We start from the raw sequence: 27583 nt of genomic DNA, 5'->3' as shown, positions 1-27583 counted from the left end.
GTTATTATTATTATATTTTATTCTGTATTCCGTACGTTTTTTGTAATCCTATAACTTCAAAACCGTTCAACTTAGAAAAACCATTCAAACACCGTTAGATTCCTATTCTTTTGGACAACACTGCTTCTATTTTTCATATTTTTAACATTTATATTTTTAATTTTATTCAACTTTATTCAACAAAAATTTATAATGTATTTCAATGGGGAGACCCTTCAAATCCTCATTCAACTTACTCATTTTTAAACTCTTACTACTTCCACATACATTGACATAGAGCCACCATTCAAACTTTAAAACGAAGACAAGACATTCAACTATTCAACTTGTATTTATCTTTTCAATATCTATTATACTTTTTCTTCAGTTCCAGTTTAAGTTTCATGATGTTTTTTCACCCGTTTCAGAGTTTATAATGGGTGTGTATGGGACGGAATGTTGGGGCTAGAGTGAGACAGCTCAACTGCTAGAGTGAGAGGAGCAAAAAAATTAATCTTAAAATCTTTTTTAAAACTGCTGCTGTGTCCACAGCGTTTGCTCTACAGGTATGATTTTACCCTCAAAACGTAGCCATGGCTGTCCTCTTTCATCCAATGTGTTTACTATTGTACTAGGTGTTATGGTTCTTTCATAAATGTCACCAATGCACAGCCTCCTCCCTCCAACTCTTCCATAGACTCTAATGTTAAAATGGCTCAGAAGGTTCGTTTGAAAATCAGAAGAGCATGGTGTCTTTCCACTGTCACCACGTCCATATAATAAACTCCACAGGCATGAAAACTGAGAATTCGGTAGACTAGAAGCTGCTGTCGCTCACGGTGAAAGAATTTTGTCAATACGACTTGTACTTTTAATTTGGGAACGATTTGTTTCGGCCTGACTTTTCTGTTCATTTTAAGCAGCAAAAGTGAGGCGCATGTCTGTGTCATGTGTATGGAGCCATTGGGTGCAGTCACTATAGCAACCAGGCTCACACCTGCCTGCTTAACGAGCTCTGCCTGCCACTGTACCAAGATTCATCTTAAACACTTCTCTTTCAACTGCTGCTGTGTCCACAGTGTTACAGCCATCATTTTACCCTCAAAACGTCGCCATCGTTGTTCTTTTTCCAACATCTTGTCTTTCAAAGCTCAGAGATGTAAACTTTTTAAACGGTGTGGATCAAAGTGGAGGGATCACATTTGAGTCATTCAGTGATTCAAAGAATATGAGCTTTTAATATTCTTTCAGATGTTTTCTGACTCTAAATTTTCTTTTCTCATTTCTTAGGGTTTTCTAATTTACATTTAAAACATTTTCAGTTTTTTTCCCAACTCCTTCTTCTGTGTAACCTTCAGCTTTTAGCAGTTCAGCACCTTTGTTTTCAGGTTAAATTCGGGGTTTTTTTTGGTTTTTTTTAATCTCATTCAATATTTTTAACTCAAAATTCAGCAATTAATTCATTTCAGTGCATACATTCAGATTCAAGCATTCACACTGCAGTTTCTTCAGAAAATGCACTTTCTAGTCTTTATTATTATTAGTGTGAATGCTTGAAAAGCATTCACAGTATTGTTCTTCTAATCTTTATTATTATATTTTATTCTGTATTCCGTACGTTTTTTGAAAGCCTACTCCTTCAAAACCGTTCAACTTAGAAAAACCATTCAAACATCGTTAGATTCCTATTATTTTGGACAACATTGCTTCTATTTTTCTCATTTTTAACATTTATATTTTTAATTTTATTCAACTTTATTCAACAAAAATTTCCCATGTATTTCAATGGGGAGACCCTTCAAATTCTCATTCAACTTACTCATTTTTAAACTCTTACTACTTCAACATACGTTCACATAGAGCCACCATTCAAACTTTAAAACGAAGACAAGACATTCAACTATTCAACTTGTATTTATCTTTTCAATATCTATTATACTTTTTCTTCAGTTCCAGTTTAAGTTTCATGATGTTTTTTCACCCGTTTCAGAGTTTATAATGGGTGTGTATGGGACGGAATGTTGGGGCTAGAGTGAGGCAGCTCAACTGCTAGAGTGAGAGGAGCAAAAAAATTAATCTTAAAATCTTTTTTAAAACTGCTGCTGTGTCCTCAGCGTTTGCTCTACAGGTATGATTTTACCCTCAAAACGTAGCCATGGCTGTCCTCTTTCATCCAATGTGTTTACTATTGTCCTAGGTGTTACGGTTCTTTCATAAATGTCACCAATGCACAGCCTCCTCCTTCCAACTCTTCCATAGACTCTAATGTTAAAATGGCTCAGAAGGTTCGTTTGAAAATCAGAAGAGCATGGTGTCTTTCCACTGTCACCACGTCCATATAATAAACTCCACAGGCATGAAAACTGAGAATTCAGTAGACTAGACATTGCTGTCGCTCACGGTGAAAGAATTTCGTCAATACGACTTTTACTTTTCATTTGGGAGCGATTTGTTTCGGCCTGACTTTTCTGTTCATTTTAAGCAGCAAAAGTGAGGTGCATGTCTGTGTGCGTGTGTATGGAGCCATTGGGTGCGGTCACTATAGCAACCAGGCTCACACCTGCCTGCTTAACGAGCTCTGCCTGCCACTCTGCCAAGATTCATCTTAAACACTTCTCTTTCAACTGCTGCTGTGTCCACAGTGTTAAAGCCATCATTTTACCCTCAAAACGTCGCCATCGTTGTTCTTTTTCCAACATCTTGTCTTTCAAAGCTCAGAGATGTAAACTTTTTAAACTGTGTGGGTCCAAGTGGAGGGATCACATTTTAGTCATTCAGTGATTCAAAGAATATGACTTTTTAATATTCTTTCAGATGTTTTCTGACTCTAAATGTTCTTTTCTCATTTCTTAGGTTTTTCTAATTTACAATTAAAACATTTTCAGCTTTTTTCCAACTTCTTCTTCTGTGTAACCTTCAGCTTTTAGCAGTTCAGCACTTTTGTTTTCAGGTTAAATTCGGGGTTTTTTTTAATCTCATTCAAGATTTTTAACTTAAATTCAGTAATTAATTCATTTCAGTGCATACATTCAGATTCAAGCATTCACACTGCAGTTTCTTCAGAAAATGCACTTTCTAGTTTTATTTGGAATTCGAAAATCGTTTTTGAAAAGATGTTTTTATTGAGAGTTTAATTCTTTGTTTGTGAATTTTTTTTTTCAATTTGAAATATTCAATTTTGAAATATTGAATTATAAATAGTGCTTTCATTTTTAATTTAATTATTAAATAATAAAATCATTTTTAACAAATGCATGTATTAACGCATATTTTATTGCACAATTCATTATTGAAGCACAAAACTGTTTATTTGATCCGCATGACTCTTCTGGTTTTCTGTACTGGCAGCTGATAAGTACACAAAGGCAGTCACATGACGTCACGAGATTGTCATTTAGTTCTCGCGATATCTCATTTTACCACTGTACAGTATTTCCATCATGGCAGGCAGTAAGTTGGTATTAGAGGCTAGAGTAAGTATAAATGGCTTTATCTTAGGGCTTAGCGTGGTTGTAATTCCTCTGATCAGAACCTGGTTTGGACGTCACGACTGGGTCTTTGATTATCTGACCGAGACTCCCGGGAAAATTGCGATTTCTTCTCATATTGCCCTTATTAACGGCCTCTTACTTCTGATATACAAGGGACCTCTGTACAAGGTAGGTGCTGTCATAAGGTTACCAACTTCCTGCTTTTGTGCTGAATCTTATGCTGAAGTCGTATTTTTTGTGACCTCAGTTTGTTTTGGCATCCTGCAGTTAATATAGCAATCAAGTTTTACGCCATTTAATATTAAATGCTAAATCTTGCTGCTAATGTTATCCAACTGAGTCGCCTAGCTAGCCTAGCTAACACTGAGTTAATCTCATTAGCAAAAGAAGAGAGAGGCTGTTGGTATTAGTGTGCTAAACATAGAAGTCTGTTAAGCTTAGGAACTTGCTGATTTTAGACAGTTGAAATGGCTAAACTCTATAACTGGTACTAACAGTTACTTTATGTGCTGTGACAAGAAAGTAATACAGAAGTCCATTCAGAAATCTGCTCATTTAGTCCTGTATTGGTTTGTATCTAATATAATTTACTTATACAGCATTGCTTGAGTTGATGAATGGAGAAAGAGGCAGTGATAAATTACAAAATGAGAGAAAGGAGGACAGTTACAGGATTAGGAAGCGCATAGGATTAGCAAGGAAGATGTGAGGGCTATAAATAGAATGAAAAGTGGAAAGGCGCTTGGTCCACATAACATACCTGTGGAGTTATGGGATTGTCTTGGTCTCTCTGAGAGAGCAGGGCAGCGGACTTTGCAAACACATTGTTTAATGCAATGCCTGAGAAATAGAGGAGGAGGATACTGGTACTGCTTCTCAAGGACAAGGGTGATATGTAGCACAGTAGTAACAACAGAGCGAGAAAACTGTCGAGCCTTACCAAGAAGCTATGGGAAAGAGTTTTTGAACTAAGACTGAGAAGACCCCTACAGATTGTATGTTTGCATTGGAGAAGTATAGATAAGGTACTGTCTTTCTGGATGTAGACAAAGCATATCTTAGGATGCTAGGAGACACATTGTGGTACTGTATGAGTAAAGTCAGGAGTGACATAGAAGTGTGTGAGGTGTGCAGCTGGAATGAGTTCCAGGGGATACATGGTCTGGTACTTGTATACTGTGCACTCAAAGCACTTTTTACTACAAGACTTATTCATCCAATAATACACACATTTATTCAAGCAGTTTTCCTATCAATGAGTGCATTGTCTGTCATTCACTCACGCTCTGCATTGTGGATGCACAGGGGGCAGCTTGCCCATGGATCATTTGACATTCAGACTGGAGGAGCTGTGAAACAAACTATCGATCTGGAGATGACCCCTTCTGAGCCACAGGTGGGGCTGGGATTTGCCTTGAGCCCCATCTTGTTCACAGGTTGAAGATGAAGTCAGGCAGGAGTCTCCCTGAACTTTGATATCTGCAGATGACATTGTGATCTGTAGTGAGAGTACAGAGCAGGTGGGATCAAGTTTGGAAAGGTGGAGATATGCTCTGGATAGGAGAAGAATTAAAGTCGGTAGAAGCAAGACAGAATACATGTTTGTGAATGCGGAGCAGACGGGTGTAATAGTGAAGGACGAGTTTTAAATACCTGGACAGTGAAAAAGTGAGTGCAGAGTGTGTTAACAGCATGTCCTCGTTCTAGGTTGCTGTGAGGGCCTGCTTTTTGGGAGTGACCTTTGGCTGTGGTTTAATTATAACCTTCTCTGAAACCACTTGGACACATTTTGGCTGGTATGTACATTTGTTATGTTGTGTAAAACTATATATATGTCACACTTTCTTGGTTAAATTCTACATAGATTTTCATACGTTGACATCAGGATGTGTTTTTTCCTAATATAGGCCGGCTACAGTTGAACGTGAAGTAATCCTGTCTTTCTGCAGGTACATGTGTTCCCTGTCGTTCTTCCATTACTCCGAGTATCTGGTAACGGCCATCATCAACCCTCGCAGCCTGTCGTTGGACTCATTCCTGCTCAACCACAGTGTGGAGTACACGCTGGCTGCTGTCTCATCATGGGTGGAGTTCATTGTGGAGAAGCTGACCGTTCCAGGTTGGTGTGTCATCTGTGTAATGACCTGCACTCAGTCCACTCAGAACTGTTGAGAAGGGAGGTTGCCTGATCCAGTATATTAGCTCATGCTGAAATAACAATGATCTCAGATTACATCCAGACTGTGGAGCGTGTGCATGGGCTAATGGATTCATGGCTGACTCACATCCTATGTGCAGAGCTTCTGGCCGTGTCGTAGTACCCAGTATGATGCTGGCTGCTGCCAGAGATGTATCACTTTCCTTGCTGTCACATGGGTATGACAATCAACAGTTCCAAAGAGTGGTTGGAGATTCGTGTTTCAAAATAGGAAGTAAACATGTTTGTTAAGTTTAAGTAACATTATAGTTTAGCTGGGAACCTGTGGCGACATGCAAAATGCATGAACAGCTATTCGTGTAACCATCAACATCAAAGAAATATTTTTAATAGATAACAGAGAAGGAAGGAGAAAGAGGCCAGCCATCATCCTTTCATGGGAACATACTGACACCTAATGTGCTCACACCTCTGTTGAATAAAGGAAGTGATGTACCCTGGTTTCCTGTTGGCCTGCAGACCAGCAGCTGGTCAGATCCTGATCTGCGCTCTCAGGCTTTTTATGTGCTCACCAGTATTTCATCGGTCTTTCTTATCTCTTATAGAACTGAAGCAACTCAGCTGGTTGAGCGTCTTGGGTCTCTTCATGGTTCTGTGTGGTGAAGGATTACGGAAGGCGGCCATGTTGACAGCCGGTTCCAACTTCAATCACATTGTCCAGAATGAGAAGGCCCAAAGCCATGTGCTGGTCACCAGTGGGGTCTACGCCTATTTCAGACACCCCTCCTATGTGGGCTGGTTCTACTGGAGCATAGGAACACAGGTGAGCTGCAGCAGCAATCATTAGTGTTTAACTTCAGCTCATTTTTCCACCTGGTGTGGTTTGTTTGTGCAGGTGTGAACACAGTAATCGCGCTCACGTGCAGACCAAAGCAGCCTCAGCGAGACTGTTTGGTTCTGTGTGGTTCCAAACAAACTCCAGAGTGACTCTGGATCACAGTTTATGATGTGAACGTGCTCACACACTAATTCGAACCATCTACCAGGTGTATGGTAGAAGTTTGATCTCACAGGAAACATCCTGTAGCCACGTATGCTTCGTATTCTCAGTGCAGGAAGGCGCTATAAGCTCTGCATGGGCTAGCAGCTAGCTGTGAAATGACTAAAGAAGTCTTCAGGCTCTGAACGTTTCTCCCACTGTAAACACTACGATCAGATGAACACAATCAACTTTCTGGGGATAAAGAAGTCTTTTCACTTTCTTTCCAAGCTCTTTAGAAAACCTTTGGGATGAATTAGAGGAGAGACTGAATCAGGCTCATCCAACATCAGCCTCACAAATGCACTACTAGGTGATTTTTAAAAGATTCCCATACACACACTCCTAAACTTTGTAGAAAGCTTTCCCAGACAATTTGAAGCTGTTATGCTGCAGGGTGTGCCGACATCCTAAATCCTTAAACCTTGTAGTTTAAGAATGGGATGTCAGTTAAGTTCATGTGTGTGTGACGGCAGATGAGCAAATACTTTCAGATCTGGAAGCTACATCCATCTTTTATAATGTCTGTTAAGCCCACGCAGCCCCCAACAGCAGCAGTGATGACGATGCTGGCACAGTCTAACATGGAGTCTGTTTACAAACTGTAAAGAGCGAAGAGGCGGAGGTTTATGTCATCCAAAACAGCAGCGCTGTTCCTGTGGTCACCATTAAAACCTTTACTGGGAAAAAAGCGAGTGTGAGTCCTTCATCGTGGCGATCGTGGCTCAAGAGTTGGGAGTTCGCCTTGTAATCGGAAGGTTGCCGGTTCGAGCCCCGGCTCGGACAGTCTCGGTCGTTGTGTCCTTGGGCAAGACACTTCACCCGTTGCCTACTGGTGGTGGTCAGAGGGCCCGGTGGCGCCAGTGTCCGGCAGCCTCGCCTCTGTCAGTGCGCCCCAGGGTGGCTGTGGCTACAATGTAGCTTGCCATCACCAGTGTGTGAATGTGTGTGTGAATGGGTGGATGACTGGATATGTAAAGTGCTTTGGGGTCCTTAGGGACTAGTAAAGCGCTATATAAATACAGGCCATTTACCATTCATCAAAGCAGCTGATCAACAAACTCCAACATGAAGAAAAGCAACTCAGCAGCTGTTTGTTTTATACAGAGAAAAACCTGCAGATGAACTGTGAACTTAGTCCGATAGCATGTTTAAATGATACTGCTGAATGATGACGGCACCCATCCTATTTTACATGGAAGAGAGCAGGGGTGAGCCTAAAGGGGGGCATGGGGGGCACTAGACCATATTAATTTCAATGCTATCGTAACACGTTTCAGATTGAAAGTAAAATAATATAAAAATTTGTGTTTGGTACGTCGCATTAATATTTTTGTACATGGACCAGTAGAAGATGGAGCCGCTGACCTGAGGGTTGTTAGGTAGATGTTGGTAAACTTTAAAACATTGCAATTTCTAAAATGGAAACCAGTAAGCAGTTCATTTAAAAGCCTGTGTTGTTTTTTTTCTCTTTTGAATATCAATTATTGCTCGTTAATAGAGCTCGCTGAGTGATGTAATGAGATCTCTGTCTCCACCTTTCATGGATCTTCTTAAAAATAAAGAATGTAATTCTTGAAAATGTAAATAAGCCCTTTTGAGCTATAAATAAGGCAAGTGGGCTTTATATCGTTTTCAAGTGCTGTTTATGTGCAGCGGATCTTCAGCAGGAGTTTGTTCATCAGTGAATTGAATCAGAATTTGTAATGAACATATTAGAAACCCTGAGATGATCTAAATGTGTATCTCAAACGATTTAGATGCAGTTTTCTATGCATCTAACAGCTCTGTCGTATCTAAGAGTAATGAGCAGCACTACAATAATAAAGGTAAAAGAAAATATTGATACTGTGTATTTTTACAATTAGGATCATTTTATCTTCTTGTTTGTTAAACACAAGGAACACAGTTTGATCAGAGTATAGCATCAAGTCAGTTAAACATGTGGGATATGTTGGGTAACGAGATTATTCAGTTTCAGCTGCTTTGGAGTTAAAAAAATGAACAAAACAGGAAGTTTTCCAGGTGGAGGCTATTTTATTTAATTTGTCACTGCTAGCAGTATGAAGCAATGCCTGTGCCCTGCAGGTACCACCTGTAGTCCAGCTGCTCTGTGATGATACTGTGTGTGCCATTGCCAGAAGCGTTGCTGTGTGGCACCGATGGGCCGCTACTGTAGAAGAGCTGGACAGGGCCATAGAAGGTTCTTACACCATGAGCAGGACCAGTATCTGTTCTTTGTAGGAGGGACGCAGCGAACAATTAATAACAAATACATTTGTCAAGTTTTAACGCTGAGATCCAAACTTAAAACAAAACAAGCAAAAACATTACAGAAGACGTAACGTTTGATGTGATCGGGCACACAGAACAGGATATGAAGGGTTACTGCTCGGCTGCTTTAATGCAGCTGTCAGTGTTTGAAATCCATCATTTGTGGTTTGTATGTTTTGGAACACTTTGTGTAGAATTATGAAAGATTTCTTAAAGTACTAACTATGAACTACATGTCCCACTCCTGCTGGTACACAGACCTCAGTCACTGGTTATTTGGTTTACTATTGGAGGGGTTTTCTAAATCAGTTTAATGAATTGTTTGTTGTTGCTGACATCTGTTGTCTTTTTCTGGCTGCTGCAGGTGATGCTGTGTAACCCACTGTGTATCCTGGCTTACACAATAGCCAGCTGGCGGTTCTTCCGGGAGCGGATAGAGGAGGAGGAGCTCTCCCTTATCCATTTTTTCGCCGAGGACTATGTTGAGTACAAGAAAAGGGTTCCCACCGGGCTGCCCTTCATCTCAGGCATCCGTGTCAACTAGACTGAGGAGGTGGATGCTGGACGCAATAGACTTAAAGCTCTAAAGCGAGTCAGACCTGATGGGTGGGTGTGTGTCTGGGCACGGCCCTCCCGAGGTAAAACCCTGCAGCTGACTGAGAATCCGTAGCTCACAGGCAGAAACCATGATAGCTGCGACAGTGTCAGGCTGCTGGACTGCTGTTTTTATATCAACCTCCAACATTCAGTTTAAGGCCAGACAAGCTGCACTCTTCTACATGTGTCCCATTTCATTTATTTCTCATGTGTCATTTGTACACTTGTAGCACGCTTTGTGTTCTCACTGATTACCTGTGTTGTTGGAGAGTGATGTGATCATTCTCTCAGGGGTTAGTAGCAAATGTTTGGACAGGAAATCAACCGGGTTCAAAATCATTAGTGTACAAATTCTTGTAGTACTTCTCCATTAAAGCAAACTATTTTTGATATGAGACAGACCCACACGGAGACTCATTATATTCAAGTCCTGATGTCTAAGTCTGTGTTTATCATCACCATGTTTCCAGTGGCAGATGTGCAGAATAAATGTCTGTTTATCCTCTGAATCTGGATTTAAATGAACAAGTCAGATTGGTTGGGAATGTTTACATTTTCTTTCTAAACATGTCCAATTCCACATCGTCCCTGCTAATCCCAGTTTGTCCAATCACACGTCTTCATGTGAAACCTGCAGTCAGGCGTTGCTGTTAGGTGTAGTGTCAGCATATAAATAAAAAGACTTTTTGTAGCGTCATCTGTAGTGTGATGTAACAAAAAAAGTCTTTTCTATGTGAAAAGACCAAAATTACAAAGAGTGAAATTCAGTAGCACAGGTTGGCTCAGTGCGCATCCTCAAAACATGTGATCTGGTTTAAAAGGAGTTGGACAATAAAACATGTCATGATTTATGGAGACAAATAGTCCCAATTCTCACTTTGTACCTCAGCTTTTCTCCTTTTTTTGAGCTGTGAGCAGAGAGGAAGATGAGCAGAGGTGTTTAATAAGATCAAGGCCTCACTTTGAAGTGACATTTGTTCAATTTTAAATGTTCATGAGAACTTTTATATTTACTCTTAGTTCCATTTACAACATGACAGTGTGACAAGAGCATATGAATACCATACAGTTTTGTTTAGTTACACTCTTACAGAGCATTTCGTCGTCGTATATGACTGACTGCAAACGTAGACCTTCATATGTATATCGTCCCTGTTTGCGCCTCCTGTAAACCTGTGATGTGACTCAGAGGCAGGAAAGGCGAGAGAAGTGACAAGGTAGAACAGAGTGGAGTCACAGGAAGTGCTCACAGAGAGCAGTTTATCACAATAGGACAAACATTTTTGCAAAAGGGGAAATATAAGAGCTCAACAGGTTGATACAGGTTGAGTGATGAATATGTGAAAGGTTGGTTTTTATCAAGTTAAATATACAAAAGTGTTTAACAGAATTTTATGCATGGACTGATGAAATAAATGAAGCTATACAGGAATCAGCCCCAACATTAAATCTACTTACAGCTTAAAAAACATTGAGTATTACTAAAACATGTGATGCATGGAGGCTCAAACAATTCTCACACAAATGTCTCAGAACCAGAGACCAAGTGACATCACCAGAGGTCCTCGGCCACAGCTGTTTACAGCTCAGGTGGACCAACACAGCACTGGGCACATGGCTTTAATGTTGTGGCTGACAAAAACTTGATTAAGGATCGTTTCTAAGCACCTGAGTAAAAGAAGGACGTGTGCATACAGCATTAAACAAGTGTTTAGTGCTGTATGCTCGCATTATAAAGTACCTGAGGCTGTTAAAGTAACGTGAGCATGATCTGTATTCAACAGGAAGTGCTAGCAGCGCTCCAGTGCTAGAGCTCCTTTTGTATTTTAGGAACTGATTTTTCTTTTTGTCTCTCCTGTCAGCTTGTGACGCTCAAACTGTTATCCAAATCAACCAAATGACTTTATACTGTCAGCTGTAGCCGACGGTATAAAGCGCCTTTAGGGAACAGTTGTTGTTAATTGGAGCTACATAAATAAATCTGAGCTGAATGACTGAGTTATATTTGGTGTTTTTGTTTTGAGGAGAGATTGGATTACCCTTATCTGACTGTGTGTTTAAGGCTTTAGTATCAGATTTCTACTCATGTAGTAAAAACACTGAAACCACAATATTGTCTGTAGATGCAGAAAAGTGTTTACAGAGTAAACTGGAATTTTTTATTTGCAGCTTTACACGCATTTGGTTTCATAAACTGGTTAAAAATAGTTCCCCAACAGCATGTGTCAGGACAAATGAGCAAACATCCTCCAGCTTCTGTCTCCAGGCAGGGATGCCCACTCTGCCCTTCACTGTTTGCAATTTTTAACCAACCACAGCATCAATCAGACAGGCTTTAGTGATTAAGGGCATTAAAATCAGTCTTTATGCAGATGATGTGTTACTTTTTCTCCAACAACAAAGACATACGCTCATAGATGAGCCTGGCTCATCAGAACAGGCACTATGCAATAATATAGAGACCATTCATTACCATTCATCAGCTCAAACATCAAATGATGCTGTAAAGCATCATTTGCTCTCTGACAGCAGGGTGGGAGTTTCTATAAATGAAATGAGATTTAAAGACAGGGTGTCCTGTTTTCTGTTAGCAGTGAAAACATCAGTGACGCCCTCATGAAAGGGAAATGTTTTGAGGGGAATGTACTCGTGAGCCGTGAGCAAGTTTAATAGTGTAATTCTGCTGGATAGAACTGACATCTGTATGCAGATGACTCTGCTACGACAGAGAGAAAAGCTAAATGGGAGGAATGATGGTACTTTGATGAACCGAGGTGCAAAAGGTGGAAACTGCAGAAAGTGTGTGTGCACAATAAGTTAGCATTTTTTGTTTGTTGTTGTTGTTTTCCCACATTCTACATTCCATGAATCACACGAGCTGCTTTTCTTTTTCTCTGTTGGATTTTAATGTGAAATATTTTACTTTAGGTGTGAGATGACAGTAATATTACAGTACTGTGTACAAATGGTATATTGAAATGGGTAAATAAGGTCCAACCATCTGGTTCAAACAACCAAAACACCACAGTCATTATTAAACAGACCTTCTGCCCATAGATGCTATGTGACCATCAGAAACTGGGAACATGGCAACACTAAGAGCGTAGGCCTTGTACCTGTTTCTGTGTTTAGCATGGCAGTGATCTGACTTCACCTGGCAGGCAGATGTTTTGGCATTTCACCCTCACTCAACATGGTGTTTGATTAGCTTCACTGTTTAACTGGTAACTTATTTGTATGTGTGTTAACGGAGACATCCATCAGGGTAGTCAGCATGAAGACCCCCGCAGTGAGACAGCACCCTGACCCGAAGCTTTACCTGCTTCTTATATATAATAAACCAAACACTACGTTTCCAGGTGTCCGGTGGTGCTTGAATACGATTAATTTGTTAATGTTTTAATACCTCATGGTAGGAGTGGTTACCATAACAGCACACGTGCAGCACATCTGGAGAGTATTAACTCAAGTTTAATTGTTCCACGTTTTGTCATGTTACAGTCTTATTCCAAAATGGATTAAATTCATTTTTCACCTTAAAGTTCGACACACAATGGCCCATAATGTAAAAATGAGAACAGATCATGAATGAATCAGATGTTTCTACAACTTCATTGGAGTCCGCCTGCGGTGGAAAATGCACACACTCAGTAGTTGAGTGTGCATGTCAGAGCACAAACTCAAAGTCAAAGAAATTGTGTCGAGGCACAGATTTGGGGGAATGTACAGAAAGATTTCTTCAGCATTGAAGTGAGCACTTTGAACTCCAAAATCACTTAATGGAAGAAGTATGAACCATGCTGCCAAGAGCTGGTCGCCCCGACACGCTGAGCGATCGGTGTAGAAGGGCCTTAGAGAGGAAAATGACCTGGTTCTTAGTAACAAAGTAACACTGTGAGGAACCTTGGAGTCATTTTTGACCAGGACATGTCCTTCAATGCACATATTAACCTTCCTGCCTTCTTGGGACCTTTTTGTGCCACTGCTATGTGTTAAATGGCTGCCATTTCCACTGTGTTCAGTGGAATATAACCAAACTTGCCACAGGATAGTTTTTACCTGTCAATGTTAATATTCCATTGTGAATTCCTTAAATCAGCCTAAAATGGCTGAGCAGCAGAAATCCCCACACCCATCACCCTGGGGACCATTTTCTGCCCATTGACTTCCATTATAAATGCTATTTTTCAACCCCAAATTATCATCATATGATTTTATTTTTTCTTCTTTTCTTGGATGTCAATGAAGACTCAGGGCCTTGAAGTTTTAATTTTTAAATTGCAAAAAAAATGCAAAAAAAATAATGGCAGGTCAAAATGTATGTTGGTGCCAATCTTTGGTCCATCTAAAGGCCTACTTATAATGACAATCACATATTACTTCAACTGGTTTTTTGTGGAAATATTTAGTTTCGTTTTTTGGTTTTTGGGGCTTATAACACAGGGCGCTCATGTAATAACACTGGGATTTGAAGGGTTAAAACAACGAAAATATAATTAAAACTTTACATGAATATTTCAGGGAGAAGTAGTTTTACAAGGTTGGCTAATTTAAAGTGGAATAAAATATGGATATATGGTCTTTTTATGGCGTGGCTGAGAATGGTCCCTAGGGTGATGGGTGTGAGTTTTTTAAAGGATGGCAGGAGGGTTAAACAAATATGTAAGACTGCTTTCTTCCATTCGTGCAACATCTCTAAAATTAGAAATATCCTGAAAAAGTAGTTCATGCATTTATTACTTCTAGGCTGGACTACTGTAATTCATTATTATCAGGAAGTCCTAAAAACTGCCTGAAAAACCTTCAGTTAATCCAAAATGCTGCAGCACCTGCACTGACTTCTCTTCATTAGCTCCCTGTTGAATCCAGAATCAAATTTCTCATCTCATACAAGGTCTTGAAAAATCAGGCTCATCATAAAGACGTTGTAGGCTGTTAATTTACTTGTTCCTAGAGTATTTAAAAGTAGAATGGAGGCACAGCCTTCAGTTTTCAGGCCCCTCTTCTGTGGAACCAGCTCCCAGTTTGGATTTGGAAAACAAGATTCCCCCTCTACCTTTTGGATTAGGCTTCACATTTTATTTTGCCAGTTTAAAAAAGATTCTATCCCCAGGTCAAATACATAAATAAGAAATACACTATACATATAAGTTAATATATAAATAAATATACTTGTTCTGTTTTTAATTGCTGGTTAAAAACTGAGTTGCATCAAGTAGTGACTAACATTATTAATGTCATCCAAAAAAACGTTGATTCTGTTCATCTGGACGTAGCGTTTCAGGGAGAGAAATGTGTCGTCACTCATCCAGGTGACTTCTTCAGTCTCAGCTGACTGCAGGTTTCCAACCTTATAAACAGAAGCTCTCTCTTATCACCCGTAGTAATCCCATATGTGTCAGGAGTGTCAGAACAGTTGAGACGCATTTTTTCTAAACACTGCAGGCTCTGTGAAACTCTGTGGCTTTTAAACCCCAAAACACGCTGCGCCAAAAATTGGTCCACCCCAAGGATCCCCCAACACAAACAGAGTAACAGAGTGTACGCTGTTGGAGGATTGCCAGGATTTATACATCGGGGAAACCAAACAACCTCTGGTGAAGAGGATGGCACAACACAGAAGAGCTACCTCGTCAGGCCAGGACTCTGCAGTCTTTTTACACCTACAGGCCAGAGGACACTCTTTCAAGGATGAGGATGAACACATCCTGGACAGGGAGGAACGCTGGTTTGAGGGCAGTCAAGGAGACCATTTACGTGAAAAGGGAAAGACCATCTCTGAATGGTCTAAGGGTACATCTGTCACCATCTTACAATGCTGTGATTGCAGTCATTCCCCAACTCTCTGTGAATGGTACTCATGGACATTGATCAGTGCAGGAAACCTGCAGTCAGCTGAGACTGAAGAAGTCATCTGGATGAGTGACGAAATGTTTCTCCCGCTGAAAATGTCCAGATGAACAGAATCAACCTTTTGGGATTTCTTTACCTGGATGATTAAGCATCGAGACATTTTCACTTAGGTGTAGAATAAAGTGCTTGTATGAAAGGGTCTGAATGGGTGAATGAGGCATGTTGTATAAAGTGTGTTGAGTGCTCCAACAGTTTAAAACAGCCATATAAGAACCACCACATGTACTGCTTAAAGAAGTCCAGTCACGTCCTTTTTTCAAGCTCTTAAGAAAGGATCAGGTCATTGAGCAGTATTTATACTGTAGCACTAAAACTGATGATAAGGTTACCTTTGAGCTTTAGGTGGATGCTGTCTGTAGAAAAGCTTCCCAGCACATCTAATTTTAGGTTACTGTTTTATTAAATCTGCTCTTCCACTCTCTTTTTTGTCTGCTGGTGCAGGCACAACGATACTTCAGGATACAGTGACAGAGTCCAGCACAATCGCAGGTGTGGCCCTGAATGAGCTTCCACACCTGTAGAAGGTTATGGCAGCTCCTCCACACTCCTTATTAGAGGAGTTTGAGTTGATTCCATCTGGTTGTAGAAACAGTATCCCAGCATACAGGACTGCAACTCCCCAACCATTCGTCTTTTAAATAACTCACCATGTTCTCAATGGTCATATTGCTTTGTTGTGTATTTATTGCACATTATTGCATTTTGCTTGATGTTTGTGTGATTTCTACTGACTGCACAACAAATTTGCATTTGGGGATAATAAAAACCTCCCTGATCCTCCAGAGTCAACTTATCCTTCTGTCCTCCACCCGTTGTCTCTGTCTCTGTGTCTTGCCAAGTGCGTGGTGTATATGGACGTGGACATTTGAATGGCCACAGTCATAATATATATGGACATACAGTAATAAGTTGAGAGATGTGATAAAGTGCGAGGCTTCTTCCCGCTAACCATCAGAGCATTCCACCGGAGTGTTGAATTCCATGTTTTGTTTCTTGTGGCTTGTCTTTGCGGTCATCTCCTTTGTGCATAGCCTCATGTACCAAGGAGGGAAGCGAGTGGAAAACTTGGAATTACCTGCCAAGTTTCTTTCTGTGGAGCCTTGGAAAAGCCACTCGAACTTTTATTCCTGCCTCGTGTCCTGCGCTGGAGTCCAGTGTCCCATTGAAACTATAACACGACTGTGCAGCTCAGTTAAGCACCATAGAAATAATACTAATTCACTTTCAGTTAAGCTAATTTACACAAAATTTTATGACAGACAAAACAAACATCTAAGTATTTTTATTCAGAAAAAATATTTTATTCAATGAAATCTCCTGGAAAAGCTGTTAAGGCCTTGAAGGTACAGTATTAGAAAAACCGGTGAAGATATCTTCAAGAAGGCCTTCGATGATGTTGCCAACGCATGTAGAAGATAGAAGATGTGAAGCCTCCGGCAGAATCCTTTATTCAACACCTTTCATGAACTCCAGGAACTCTATCAGAGACAACGAACAGGTCAGTACATCAGTCACATCAGCAAAGCTATTCATTACTAACGATCCATGACTGGGTACAATGGAGGAAACAATGTTATTTTGAACTTTTCTACACAACACTGTTTGATTTAAAATCTATGGGTTTTAAAATCAAAGTCCATAAATATCATTTTCACAGTTACTCCTTTGGATTTTGTTTAGTTGCCTTTTGAACTCCGTTTCTGATTTTTGTTACTTTATGCACTTTGTCAGCCACAATAAAGAGCTCAGTGACTCTGTAATCATTCTCCGTGAAATGGTTTGTGAACGTGATGAGAATGTTCTCCTTATGTTGTCAGGAGTCAGCTGTTTTGTGCACATTTTAATTACAAATAAACTGCTTCCCATACCATCATAATCAATTTTGCCATCATTGTTTTTGTCTCCATCCTTCATCAACTCTTCGATGTCATCTTCAGTGATGGCCTCTCCAGTGGACTCCAGCATGGACTTCAGCTCTTCTAAGTCTATGTATCCATCTCCATTCCTTCACATAAAAATACACTCATCAATCCTACGTGGAATACTCGCTGAGCTCTTTTGGCATTAAGATTTTTACTGTATGTGTACTTCACATACGCAATAATATTCAAAACATCCCTGAATCTCCTACTGGCAGTTAGCAATGATTTGTGTGGTATCAGGCTGGTGGTATTTTCTTTGTATTCTGGCTGCGTGTGAACAAAAAATGCAAAAGAGACCTACTTATCAAACATGCGAAAAAGTTCAGCCAACTCCTCCTCAGATTTTCCTTTGCTCTCCTCCTTCATGCAGCGGACCATCATAACCAGGAACTCATCAAAATCTACCGTCCCACTTCCTGTGAAAATACAGCAAATAAATAAATCAGGACTATAATGTCTTTTTCACCTTTTAATTTTTTTAAATATGCAAACCATGTCGTGAAATAAACATGTTCCTGATGGAAACATACTAATACTGACATACCATCTTCATCCACCTCGTCAATCATCTCCTGTAACTCTTCAGGAGTGGGATTCTGTCCCAGCATTCTCATCACCTTTCCTAACTCCTTGGTACTGATGCAGCCGTCCTCTGCATCCTGAATGAAGATATCAAACGCAGCTTTGAACTCTGAAAAAACAAATCATTTTTGTTACTGAGATTGTTGTTAACGTTGCACACAACAACAAACAGCCGATGCAGACCAGACTGATGCTGAAAATATAACATCTGTGAGGACGAAACTAACTTTGAACTGTTTCTATCGGGGGCTTGTTTACATCATCTAATATTACAGGAATTCACTGATTATCCTTTGTTATGATAAAAGCTGTCATTTAAACACAAAGATCCAAATCCTATAATCTTATAATTTATCCACAATGGAAAACAGAAAACAAAAGAAAATATTTACACTGGAAAAATACTGTTATTTATTCTGGCACCATTTATGGGAAAGAAATAGGCTTTCCTGTGGTGTGAGGTTTATTGTCAAACAATGAAATAATCCAACAACCACAAATTTATCAATTTAGTTTTATTTATTTTGTTTGTTTTCTGTTTAACCATCTTTGATTTGTCTAAAATATTTATTTATGCTTGCTTGAAAACGTAGCTTCACATATCAGATACTTCACAATCTCAGGCCTTTTTCCACACATGGAAATCTGAGGCAATGATCAGGAATCCCTCAAAAAGTATTTAAAATAAAAGCCTGAAATGGTTCATTGGTTTCTCCTGTCATGAAAAATAATCAGGATCTGTAATTGAAACAAAATGAACACAAAAAATAATGAAAACAAAACATATTCATATTATTAATATAAAGTGCTTTGAGGTGACTGTTGTTGTGATTTGGCGCTGTAGAAATGACACTGAATTATAATTCTATAACTTCTTTCTCAAAGGTGGGATGAATAAAGCATTTTTCATTTCATCTAATAAAGAGAAAGACAGCAATGAAAAGAAGTCGTTTCCTCACCATTTTTTTGCTCCTCTGTTAAGTTCTCGACCTGGAGGAAAACATCACATTTTAATTGACATGAAATTCATCTGACTTGTGTTTTTCATTTGGTGATTGTTTGTGGCACTCAGCAGCAGCAGAGGTTCACGTCTGCAGCTTCACTCCTGCTCTCAGTATGGACTGCAATGTGACACTAATTTCTTCACTTGCTATTCTTGTTTATGGGAGTTGAGTTGACGGAGTCAGCAGCTGTCACTTCTCTTCTTCCCTTCAACTGTCCAGCTGTTCTTTGTTCTCTTGTCAGGCACCATTTATTTATACATATAAAAGTGACATTTTCAAACCATTTTCAGACCAGCGTCTTGACTCCAACATGAGTTTGGTGACCTCGGGCAAATATTCAAATGAATCCCTTTTTCTTTTCTATGAACTTTCTCCTAAAATTCTTCATTGCACTGCATTGTGAAGTTGGTCAAATATATCACACTGGTACACAAGGCTGACTGAACTCAGATTTCACTGTAAAGCTCCAGTAACGCAAAGCTTACAATAATAACATAACTTCACATTTTCAGGAGGACACTGACAGTTGTTAAAAAACAACTATACAGTCTGTCTTATAATATAATTATGTAATTGTCCAATAAATATGTATATCATAGAAAACATGTTATAGAAGGAAATATAACAGCATACTCGGCAATATCAGTACTCACCGCTGCTTTGTATACATCATCCATGGCTGCTTATCTGATCCTGCAGTTGAAACAAGAGCACACTCAGACACAGCACGAGGACTGGCAGTTATAACTCCCTCTACCTTTATTGTGAGAGGACTGTGAAACTAAAAAAAGGCTCTTGACCTATCTCACAAAATTCAAGGAGGATGGTGGGAGGGGTGACAGAGGGATTAAAAGAGAGAAGTCTATAAATAGGAAACAACAGAAGGCAGCAAAGAACAGTGAAACACTGTCAGTAGCCCCTCAGCTCTCCACTGCAGCACATTTGAATCATATCACTGCAGGCTTCAGCTTTTTCTTTTGGTCTTTGAAGGTTACTCCCAGTAAACACCAGGACTGCTGTAGTTCCCAGTGACCTACACTTACAGGACTGTAATGGACCGTAATATCTTAAGAGCTTCGCTGATTTTAGAAAAGACATGGTGTCATTGAACCGCTGAGTGCTGGAGGGAGCTTTAGTCGACTTCCAGTGAAGAAGAAGATAACGTCCTGCCATTAAGAAAGTAAACGTTAAAATATTTATTGGTTAGAGGTCAAGTGGGACATGGCAACATGGGGGAAAGGTTTAATGATCACTGAAAATGTCCTTTTTTCATGTCCCATGAAATCGAAATAATTCTGCCAAAAGTGAGTAAGTGATGAGCCAGAGAGTCAGTGAGACTGGGATGGATCTGTGACTGTCAGGTTTTAGAGAGCAGGACTGTATGAGAGAAAGCCGAACGCAGACTGAACCTGTGTGATTCTTTTAGAGCATTGTCTCACCAGTCATCCCCCAAATTTAGACCCAGTTCACGTTCCCAAGCAGCCTTTAGTAACTGGTGAGGAATCAAAAAATGACATTTCATTATAAACTTTAGAGCTAATTGGCTTTTGAAGAGGGTCTTGGCTCATAAGCTCCTCCCACTGCTGTGGAGAAAAGAACTGGGAATAAAACTTTGGCACAATGTCTAATCTGAAAGCACTGAAACAGGTCAGAAGGACGGAGATCTGAGAGAGAGAGATCTGTGACGCTGCAGAAAACACCATCATTGTAAAAATCATTAAAACATGCCAGCCCCTTATTATATCATGCTAAAATGGTTGAAACAGATGATTCCTCAATAAAGGAGATAACGTAGATACTTAGAGAGTTAAATTTGACATGCCTCCTAGACTGATGCCAAATTTTCAGTGTGGAGTGAACTAAGGGTTAAGCCAGAGAGGTTGGATGGAATAGAAGAAGTAAAGCATTTAGAGTGGATGAGAAACAGGACGGGGGCTCTACACTGCGCCATAGAAGGTCCAAAGATCTGAACCAGAAGGAGATTTTGGGGATATGCGCTGTCCAGTATGGAACAGGAAGTTAGGAAGTGACAATCCGCCTCTGAATTTTACATCTCTGAAGTGTGGATTTGTTCAGATGGTCATTTTAATCACACTGATTTTACCAATAAGCGAAAGAAGTAAGCTTCCCTATTTTTGGAGGTCCTGTTTAATTAGCAGAGAAAACAGCATTTAATGTTACATTGATCCTTGATGTTTAAAGTCAGAGGGGCCTAATTTAAAAAAGGGACATCAGAATGTGTGAGCAGTAATGATGATAGGCTAGCATTAACTTTTAGCGATGGTCACTCTATAATCAGAGAATGAACCAAATCTGTGAAAAGCAGATAAAATAAATGATTTGGAGAGAACAGGATCTGGGACATACAGCAATAAATCATCAACACAAAGCGATAACTTAAATTCTGTGCCTAATTGGGAAATTCAGCTAAAAATAGAGGAGGATCTCAGAAAGACTGACAGGTGCTCTATGTGAACAATAGGGGGGATAATGGGGACGCCTGTCTCGTGCCACAGGAAAGACTAAAAAAGCCTGAGTGAATGCTATTGGTGGAGATGCTGGCATGAGCAGATGTATAAAGGACTCTTATAGAAATGAGAGCGGCAGATTTTGAAATTAATCCAGTTTTAAGTGAAACTACTGCAGTTGTCAATGGTGACAAAGGCACCTGTTTGTCCATTATGGAAACTGTTAGCCGATAAAAGTCTAATCATTAAAAGTGCTTCTTTCTGTCACTGACAGGCTCTTATTATAAATGTCTACAGCTGCTTAGAGAGAGATTTGTTAAAGAGCCTGATCATTTTGGTTTAAACAGAAACAAGTGATTTATGCCAGAACGTCCTGTCCTCCCTGTTTCTCCTCACTGCTTCTCTGATATCCGCCCCTCCTCCTCCTCATACCTGCTGTGGCGAATGAAGCCTTTGGGCCTAACCACAGTTGGTCATTGAACAGTGTAAAGGTAAACCAAAACATTTTTCTTTTTTGTTTCTGTCAATCTTGAATGAAGTGATGCTAAAATACTGTTTCTGTAAACGGAGCTCTGCTTTGAACAGAGAAGTACAGATGCTTTTTGTGATGGAGGAAAATTATTTTATTCATTTCACAAAAAGATGTATCTTTGTAGACCATAGCGCTGTCAAACACTCACAGCTGTACATGGCTGTGATAAAACAAGTACTATCAATGAAAATACTTTGATGGCATGAAAAAATGTAACAAAAGGGCAAATTATTATGTGTAAACACAATACTGATGTAAAAAACAGTCTGGCGTGCTCAGTCATTCAGATAAGGCAATTCTGCCTGACCGGAGAGGTGATGAAACGTTTCTCCCACTGAAAACATGAAAATAGGACTAAAAATAAAATATTAGTAAAAGTACAAATTTATGACAATTCTTGCATTGCATCAGTTTTCCTAATGAACTGCTTAATAAGTGTATATTAATGTTACAAATGGTAATAATGTTACAGAAGTTCTACATATTCATATTTTTATGCACATAGCAGTGTTTGAAGTATGATGTTGTTTTTCAGAGAGTAACTTATAATTGTGCAAAATATTCTTGCTGCACCCTCCTTTATAAATGATCTCAATAGGGAGCTGGAACAAGTTGTCCCGGTGGCATCTTCACCATCACTGTTGAGAGAGGCGATGCCAGCACAGACAAAGCATTGTTTCTTACATGGATTCTGCATGTGCAGATTCAGGAACACTGAATCTCATTTACCCTCAGCAACTGAAGCCGGCTGTGAAGTACTTCAGAACATCTTCCTTCAGCTGGATGCCAGCAGGCTCTTGACCAAAGTACAGATGCTCAATAATAATGTGTATGAATGAGCTGAATCTTCTGACAAATGGGCAGAATTTTATTTTAGACTGAAAGTGAATAAAATGATCCATTGGTTAAAACAGCAGAGGAGGGAAAAACTACACTTGAGAAAATGTTAGCAAACTTTGTAACGTTTGTTGAAGGTTGGTGAGCAAGTTCAAATTATATGTTTATGAGGTATGTCGTATTTATACTCCATGCAATACAGACAAAGAGTAAAGAAAAATATGTGATTTTGACTGCAGGGTGAATGTGCGTAAACATACTTACATGTGCACGACTAAAGTGTCATCTTATTGACCTCTTATGTTGGCAGAAATGTTGTCATTTTCATTTATCTGTCCATCAGTGTCATGTGGTTTGGGTTTTTCTTTTAAACTCACCTACAGTGCAGGCATGTATTGATCAGTATTACAGTTAAAATCTACACAGATCCATAAAGGAATACATCCAACCAGTGTTCCCTCTAAGCTGTGCATGGAGACTGTGTCAGCAGTGCGCGATTGATCCAACTAAAGCAGGATAACATTTATTGTTCCTGAGCTTCATGTCAAAGTAAGGAAAAAGATCAGAGATGGATCATCAGCGCAAGATTATTATCAGAAATGGTTTCCATACTGTTAACTGTCGAGTGGTTTGAAGACGCAAGACCATTAAGATCGGTGATATGCTCGGACTCAAGTTCATCATTGGCTAGTTTAGTATTTAGTATTTATTTATTTATTGTCATTGTCAAGAACAATGAAATTGCGTTTGGGGCTTCCATACAACCCCAAAAAAAGAAGAAAATAATAAATACCCCTTAAAACCCAAGTGTACATATTTAACCCAGTGTGACTCCAATGCAATAAGACAATCCTTAGCAATAATGTTCGTAGAAATTCAGACAAAGACCTGAGAAACATGACAAAATACAACAATGCAACCCATTCAATATTATTGTACTGTGAGATATGATATCAGATATGATAGTTATCTATTTAAGAAAGAGGGGGGGGGGGGGGGGGGGCAGGAGGGGGAAGAGAATAAAGATATGATGTACCAATGCAGACCAGTTCATTGCTATTAAGAAGTTGGATTAGTTTGCAAGACAGTCACTCAGATAGCAGGCCACACAATCTGATAGAGATTCAACAAACACTATGGAGTTGATACGATGGGGCTAATGGTCACCTTCTTGGGTACCAGCGCATCATGAATCAGGGGAAATGAAAAGGCAGGTGTTATGGGGAATCTTATGTTGAGTAATTGTATTTGTAATGTTTTATTGTAAGTTCGGGGCACTGAGAATTTAATTCATAGAGTCCCCAGGAGACATTGAAACAATGTTTAGTCAATATCAGGTGATTCTATTGAATCAACGTAGTGAATTGTAGTGAATTGTAGTGAATTGCTCACTACACTCCCCTCAGAAAATAAATGTGCTTTTGTTTTATCTTTGTTTTAAGACGATGATCAGCTCAAAGTGCTCAAAACGTACTTATAGACATTTCTCATGCTGAAATAAAGAGCACTTATCAGCCTACTGGAAACAGATTATTTCAGCCCGGTTTCCTGTTTGTAAACTGACTGATCTGCTGCCCAGTGTCCATCACTCCCTCCCGTTAAATCCCGTTTGTTACTTTTAACCCAGATCAGTCACTCTGAGAGGAAACAGGCTCCAACAGTTCTGCGCTGAGAAAACGGGCTGCAGTTGTTTATTTTGTGGAGGCTGACGTCACCAGGGGTGTCCAACCTCAGGCCTCGAGGACCGGTGTCCTGCAGGTTTTAGATCTCACCCTGGGTCACCACCAAGGCTGGACTGGGACAAAAAATCGGCCCGGGCATTTTGACTAGAGACCGGCCCACCAGGATAAAGATTGAAAATGTGACGTCATTCAGGGATAAAACCGCAAAGGATTCTGGGAACTTGTGGCAAGAGGTACTAGCGCACGCAGGCTTTCAATTGAACTCAGTTACACAGCGATAAAAAGAAACCCAAAAAATGGCAAGAAGCTGTTGTATTATTAACTTCAATAGCCGGTCGCATGACAGCCACGGGAAGCCGATGGGTAAAGAGATCGTTTTTTTTTTTTATCGGATTACGTCGTTGAAGAGAAATTTTTTAAGCCATGTTTCCGAAGTAAGAGCCGATGGATGGTCTGGATATACCAAATATAACGTCTCAGAACACTCCAGCTCACATGTTAGTCTGCTCCAAGCATTCCCACAAAGGTCAGAGTTTTTTAGTAGTTAATACGTCATTTTTCTTAACATAATTGGTGATATAGGTTACAAGCAAGTCTGGCGCTGAACAGAAATTGTCGCGCTATGCTCCTTTATTTATTGTGCATAAATAGTAAATTGTCCTGACACAATATTGTGTTTCGCTTCTGTTATTACCATGGTACATTGACAAAAACATATACTTTTATTCACAGGATAAAACAGTTGTTTTGTATCACTTATTGTCCATTGCGATTACAACATACAATATTATTGTCACTGCTACATTTCTGTAATGCTACTGTAACCGGTTTCTGCTTCATCCCGCTGCAACAGTTCGGCCCAAACAGACTCCTCGACTCTGCGTTGTGTAGTGTTTTAAAAAAGACAAGGAGTCTCTGATCGATCGTTGCCACTTTATTTCCTGAATGGAAACAACGGTGTATTATCAGTGCACAAGCTCGCCATACACCACTCCGCACAGCACACTCTCGTATGGCTACGGCAGACTGGCAGCGATTACTGCAGCAATATTACAATTTCTAATATACAATAAAATAACAGCAACAACAAATTATGTACCTGAATGGAAACAACGGTGTATTATCAGTGCACAGGCTCGCCACACACCACTCCGCACAGCACACTACGGCAGAACATCTCATTAGCATTCCGCTTTAGCATACAGTTTCACACATTACAGTTTTTTACAGACGCTAGGACACATTTCTCAATACTTAGGTCACTTTTGCAAAACTCTTCACACAATTCTCCTAACTGACCCTCAGCTTGGCAAAGCAGTTCATTCCACATTCAAAATGCACTACAACTACCAAAACACTGTATTCAGGTCTCAAATAAACTCATTCTTCCAGAACACTAGCAAAGGTTGACAGCCGACAAACACACTTTGTCACCCACAACACAATGACCTAAAAAACACTAACAACATGTAGCATTACACAGTGTTTTCCTGTGTAAAACAAGGACACATCTCTGTTTATAATTTCAATATATGTTACTGGAATGAATCAGACATCATGTATTTATGTTTATGTATTTTTATTTTTTTGCACTAAGTAATCCCAAAATACAAGAATTCGTATACACACCATCCACTGATACACATACAATAGTAATGCTAATCTACTCGGTCTTCTCCATTTGGCCACAGGTTCTCATCCACATCACATCTTATGTCATCTTGGGCAACACACCTAGGAAAGAATCTTCTGGCATGCCAGAATTGAAGGAGTTGAAAAATTGAAGGAGTAACAACTGTGTAGATGTTCATCTACAATGAGAATCAGCTGTGGCTGGTTAAACTGCATTGTTAGATTTAAAATATGTTTCAGTAAAATATTGCCGTTGGATTTTGCTGTCTTTTCAAGTTTTGCATTGTGTTATTGTTTTGACCATGAGTTTAACAGTTTTGAAAACAGTATGTAAGCACATGCAAAATGTCCTGTCCGTACAAAGGTTTTTGGCAGTTGTTGTGTCTGAGTGAGAAGATGATTCATGTAATTTGAGAGATGTAGTCATTGAATGCATTTTGTGCCAAAACAATGATAACTGGTCCTCAGTTTAGCCCACATAGACTTCTGTTGTGCTCACTGTGTGAGGAGTTTTGCAAACGTGACCTAAGTATTGAGAAATGTGTCCTAGCGTCTGTAAAAAACTGTAATAAACAAATGAAAAGTACATAAAACTGGTGTTGGACATGTGTCCACTAAGCACTTATTACACTCGGTGCTCGTCAGCTAATCAAACATGTTTTATGTGTCTGTACTACTTAGCTATATTGTGTGCGGAACAATACAACTCACCTCTCGTATGGCTACGGCAGACTGGCAGCGATTACTGCAGCCAGCCTCACCTAACCAGCCACACTGAGAGCGGGGGGGGGCTGTTTCCCCATTACACTGATATTTGTGGCAAGTGGAATAATACCACAAACACTGTTACACTACCAGAAATTATTTCCACTACTAATTAATTACCGTTGAGCTCAAAGGTCCTATTAATAAACTGTTAATGAATGTGTATTTATGAAGACGATTTGTGAAACTGGTAAACTTATGATACGTACAATAGTCTTTCGTCCTACACGGTGCATTTCAAGGTCCTGCACCCATCCGTCGGTAAACTGTACCTGGGCTTGTTGCAGTGACCTGAAGTTACTAAACTTCATGAGTGTATGCACTCACTCCAAGAACCGTGTAATTATAAATCTGAGCGTGGTGAAAGTGGGCAGCACACTGACGTCTTTTGTCCACTCTGTGTGCTCGTAAGGGTCTGACCCTTTCACTCCTTTGATTTTTTCCTCGTATCTTTTCTTTGTCTTTTCGTCGAGTCTGTCTTTGTACGGACCGGCATTGTTCTCCTTTTGTTTTGTACATTCCTTTTTTGTGCGGCAAAGAAAAAAAAAGAAGGTATTGGAACCGGAGAATGAACGTTTTGCGGTGCTGCAAATGCTTGCATTTGATGCGGTACTTGGATTGTTTTGCCACGAGTTCCCGGCATGCAATGCGCGAAAATCACGTGATTGCTAAACAAGGGGGAGGGTGCATCCAGCCTCCTCGGCTGTA

The 27583-nt window shown here is 39.8% G+C and overlaps 2 protein-coding genes across 2 annotated transcripts; one reads left to right on the top strand and one right to left on the bottom strand.

Annotated features, from left to right (window-relative positions):
- Nucleotides 1-3252: 3252 nt before the first annotated feature.
- icmt (isoprenylcysteine carboxyl methyltransferase) lies at nucleotides 3253-11533 on the top strand. The gene is made up of 5 exons (XM_085260196.1): nucleotides 3253-3638; nucleotides 5178-5266; nucleotides 5420-5589; nucleotides 6234-6451; nucleotides 9306-11533. The coding sequence occupies exons 1-5, from the start codon at nucleotides 3420-3422 to the stop codon at nucleotides 9483-9485; spliced, it is 876 nt and encodes a 291-aa protein (XP_085116322.1). The 5' UTR covers nucleotides 3253-3419; the 3' UTR covers nucleotides 9486-11533.
- A 5197-nt stretch (nucleotides 11534-16730) lies between these two features.
- On the bottom strand, nucleotides 16731-19756 carry LOC146551026 (troponin C, slow skeletal and cardiac muscles-like). Its single transcript, XM_085260159.1, has 6 exons — nucleotides 19613-19756; nucleotides 18915-18945; nucleotides 17918-18064; nucleotides 17675-17789; nucleotides 17320-17456; nucleotides 16731-16929 (listed from the first exon to the last, which is right to left on the bottom strand). Exons 1-6 carry the CDS (start codon nucleotides 19634-19636, stop codon nucleotides 16898-16900), a joined length of 486 nt encoding a protein of 161 aa, XP_085116285.1. The 5' UTR covers nucleotides 19637-19756; the 3' UTR covers nucleotides 16731-16897.
- Between the last annotated feature and the right edge of the window lie 7827 nt (nucleotides 19757-27583).

Source organism: Mchenga conophoros, linkage group LG20 (genome assembly GCF_057382185.1).
Source record: "Mchenga conophoros isolate Kocher_MC1m ecotype Shallow Benthic linkage group LG20, M_conophoros_male_GT1.1, whole genome shotgun sequence".
NCBI classification, from domain to species: domain Eukaryota; kingdom Metazoa; phylum Chordata; class Actinopteri; order Cichliformes; family Cichlidae; genus Mchenga; species Mchenga conophoros.
This window is presented reverse-complemented; position numbering and strand designations above follow the sequence as displayed.

Excerpts from the sequence above, each read along its gene's own strand:
- icmt (XM_085260196.1), top strand. The coding sequence starts at position 3,420 with ATGGCAGGCAGTAAGTTGGTATTAGAGGCTAGAGTAAGTATAAATGGC. Across the intron at positions 5,590-6,233 it reads GGAGAAGCTGACCGTTCCAG|AACTGAAGCAACTCAGCTGG; the intron begins GTTGGTGTGTCA and ends TATCTCTTATAG. Across the intron at positions 6,452-9,305 it reads ACTGGAGCATAGGAACACAG|GTGATGCTGTGTAACCCACT; the intron begins GTGAGCTGCAGC and ends TGGCTGCTGCAG.
- LOC146551026 (XM_085260159.1), bottom strand. The coding sequence starts at position 19,636 with ATGGATGATGTATACAAAGCAGCG. Across the intron at positions 18,946-19,612 it reads ATGATGTATACAAAGCAGCG|GTCGAGAACTTAACAGAGGA; the intron begins GTGAGTACTGAT and ends GTTTTCCTCCAG. Across the intron at positions 17,790-17,917 it reads TGACGAGGTGGATGAAGATG|GAAGTGGGACGGTAGATTTT; the intron begins GTATGTCAGTAT and ends GTATTTTCACAG.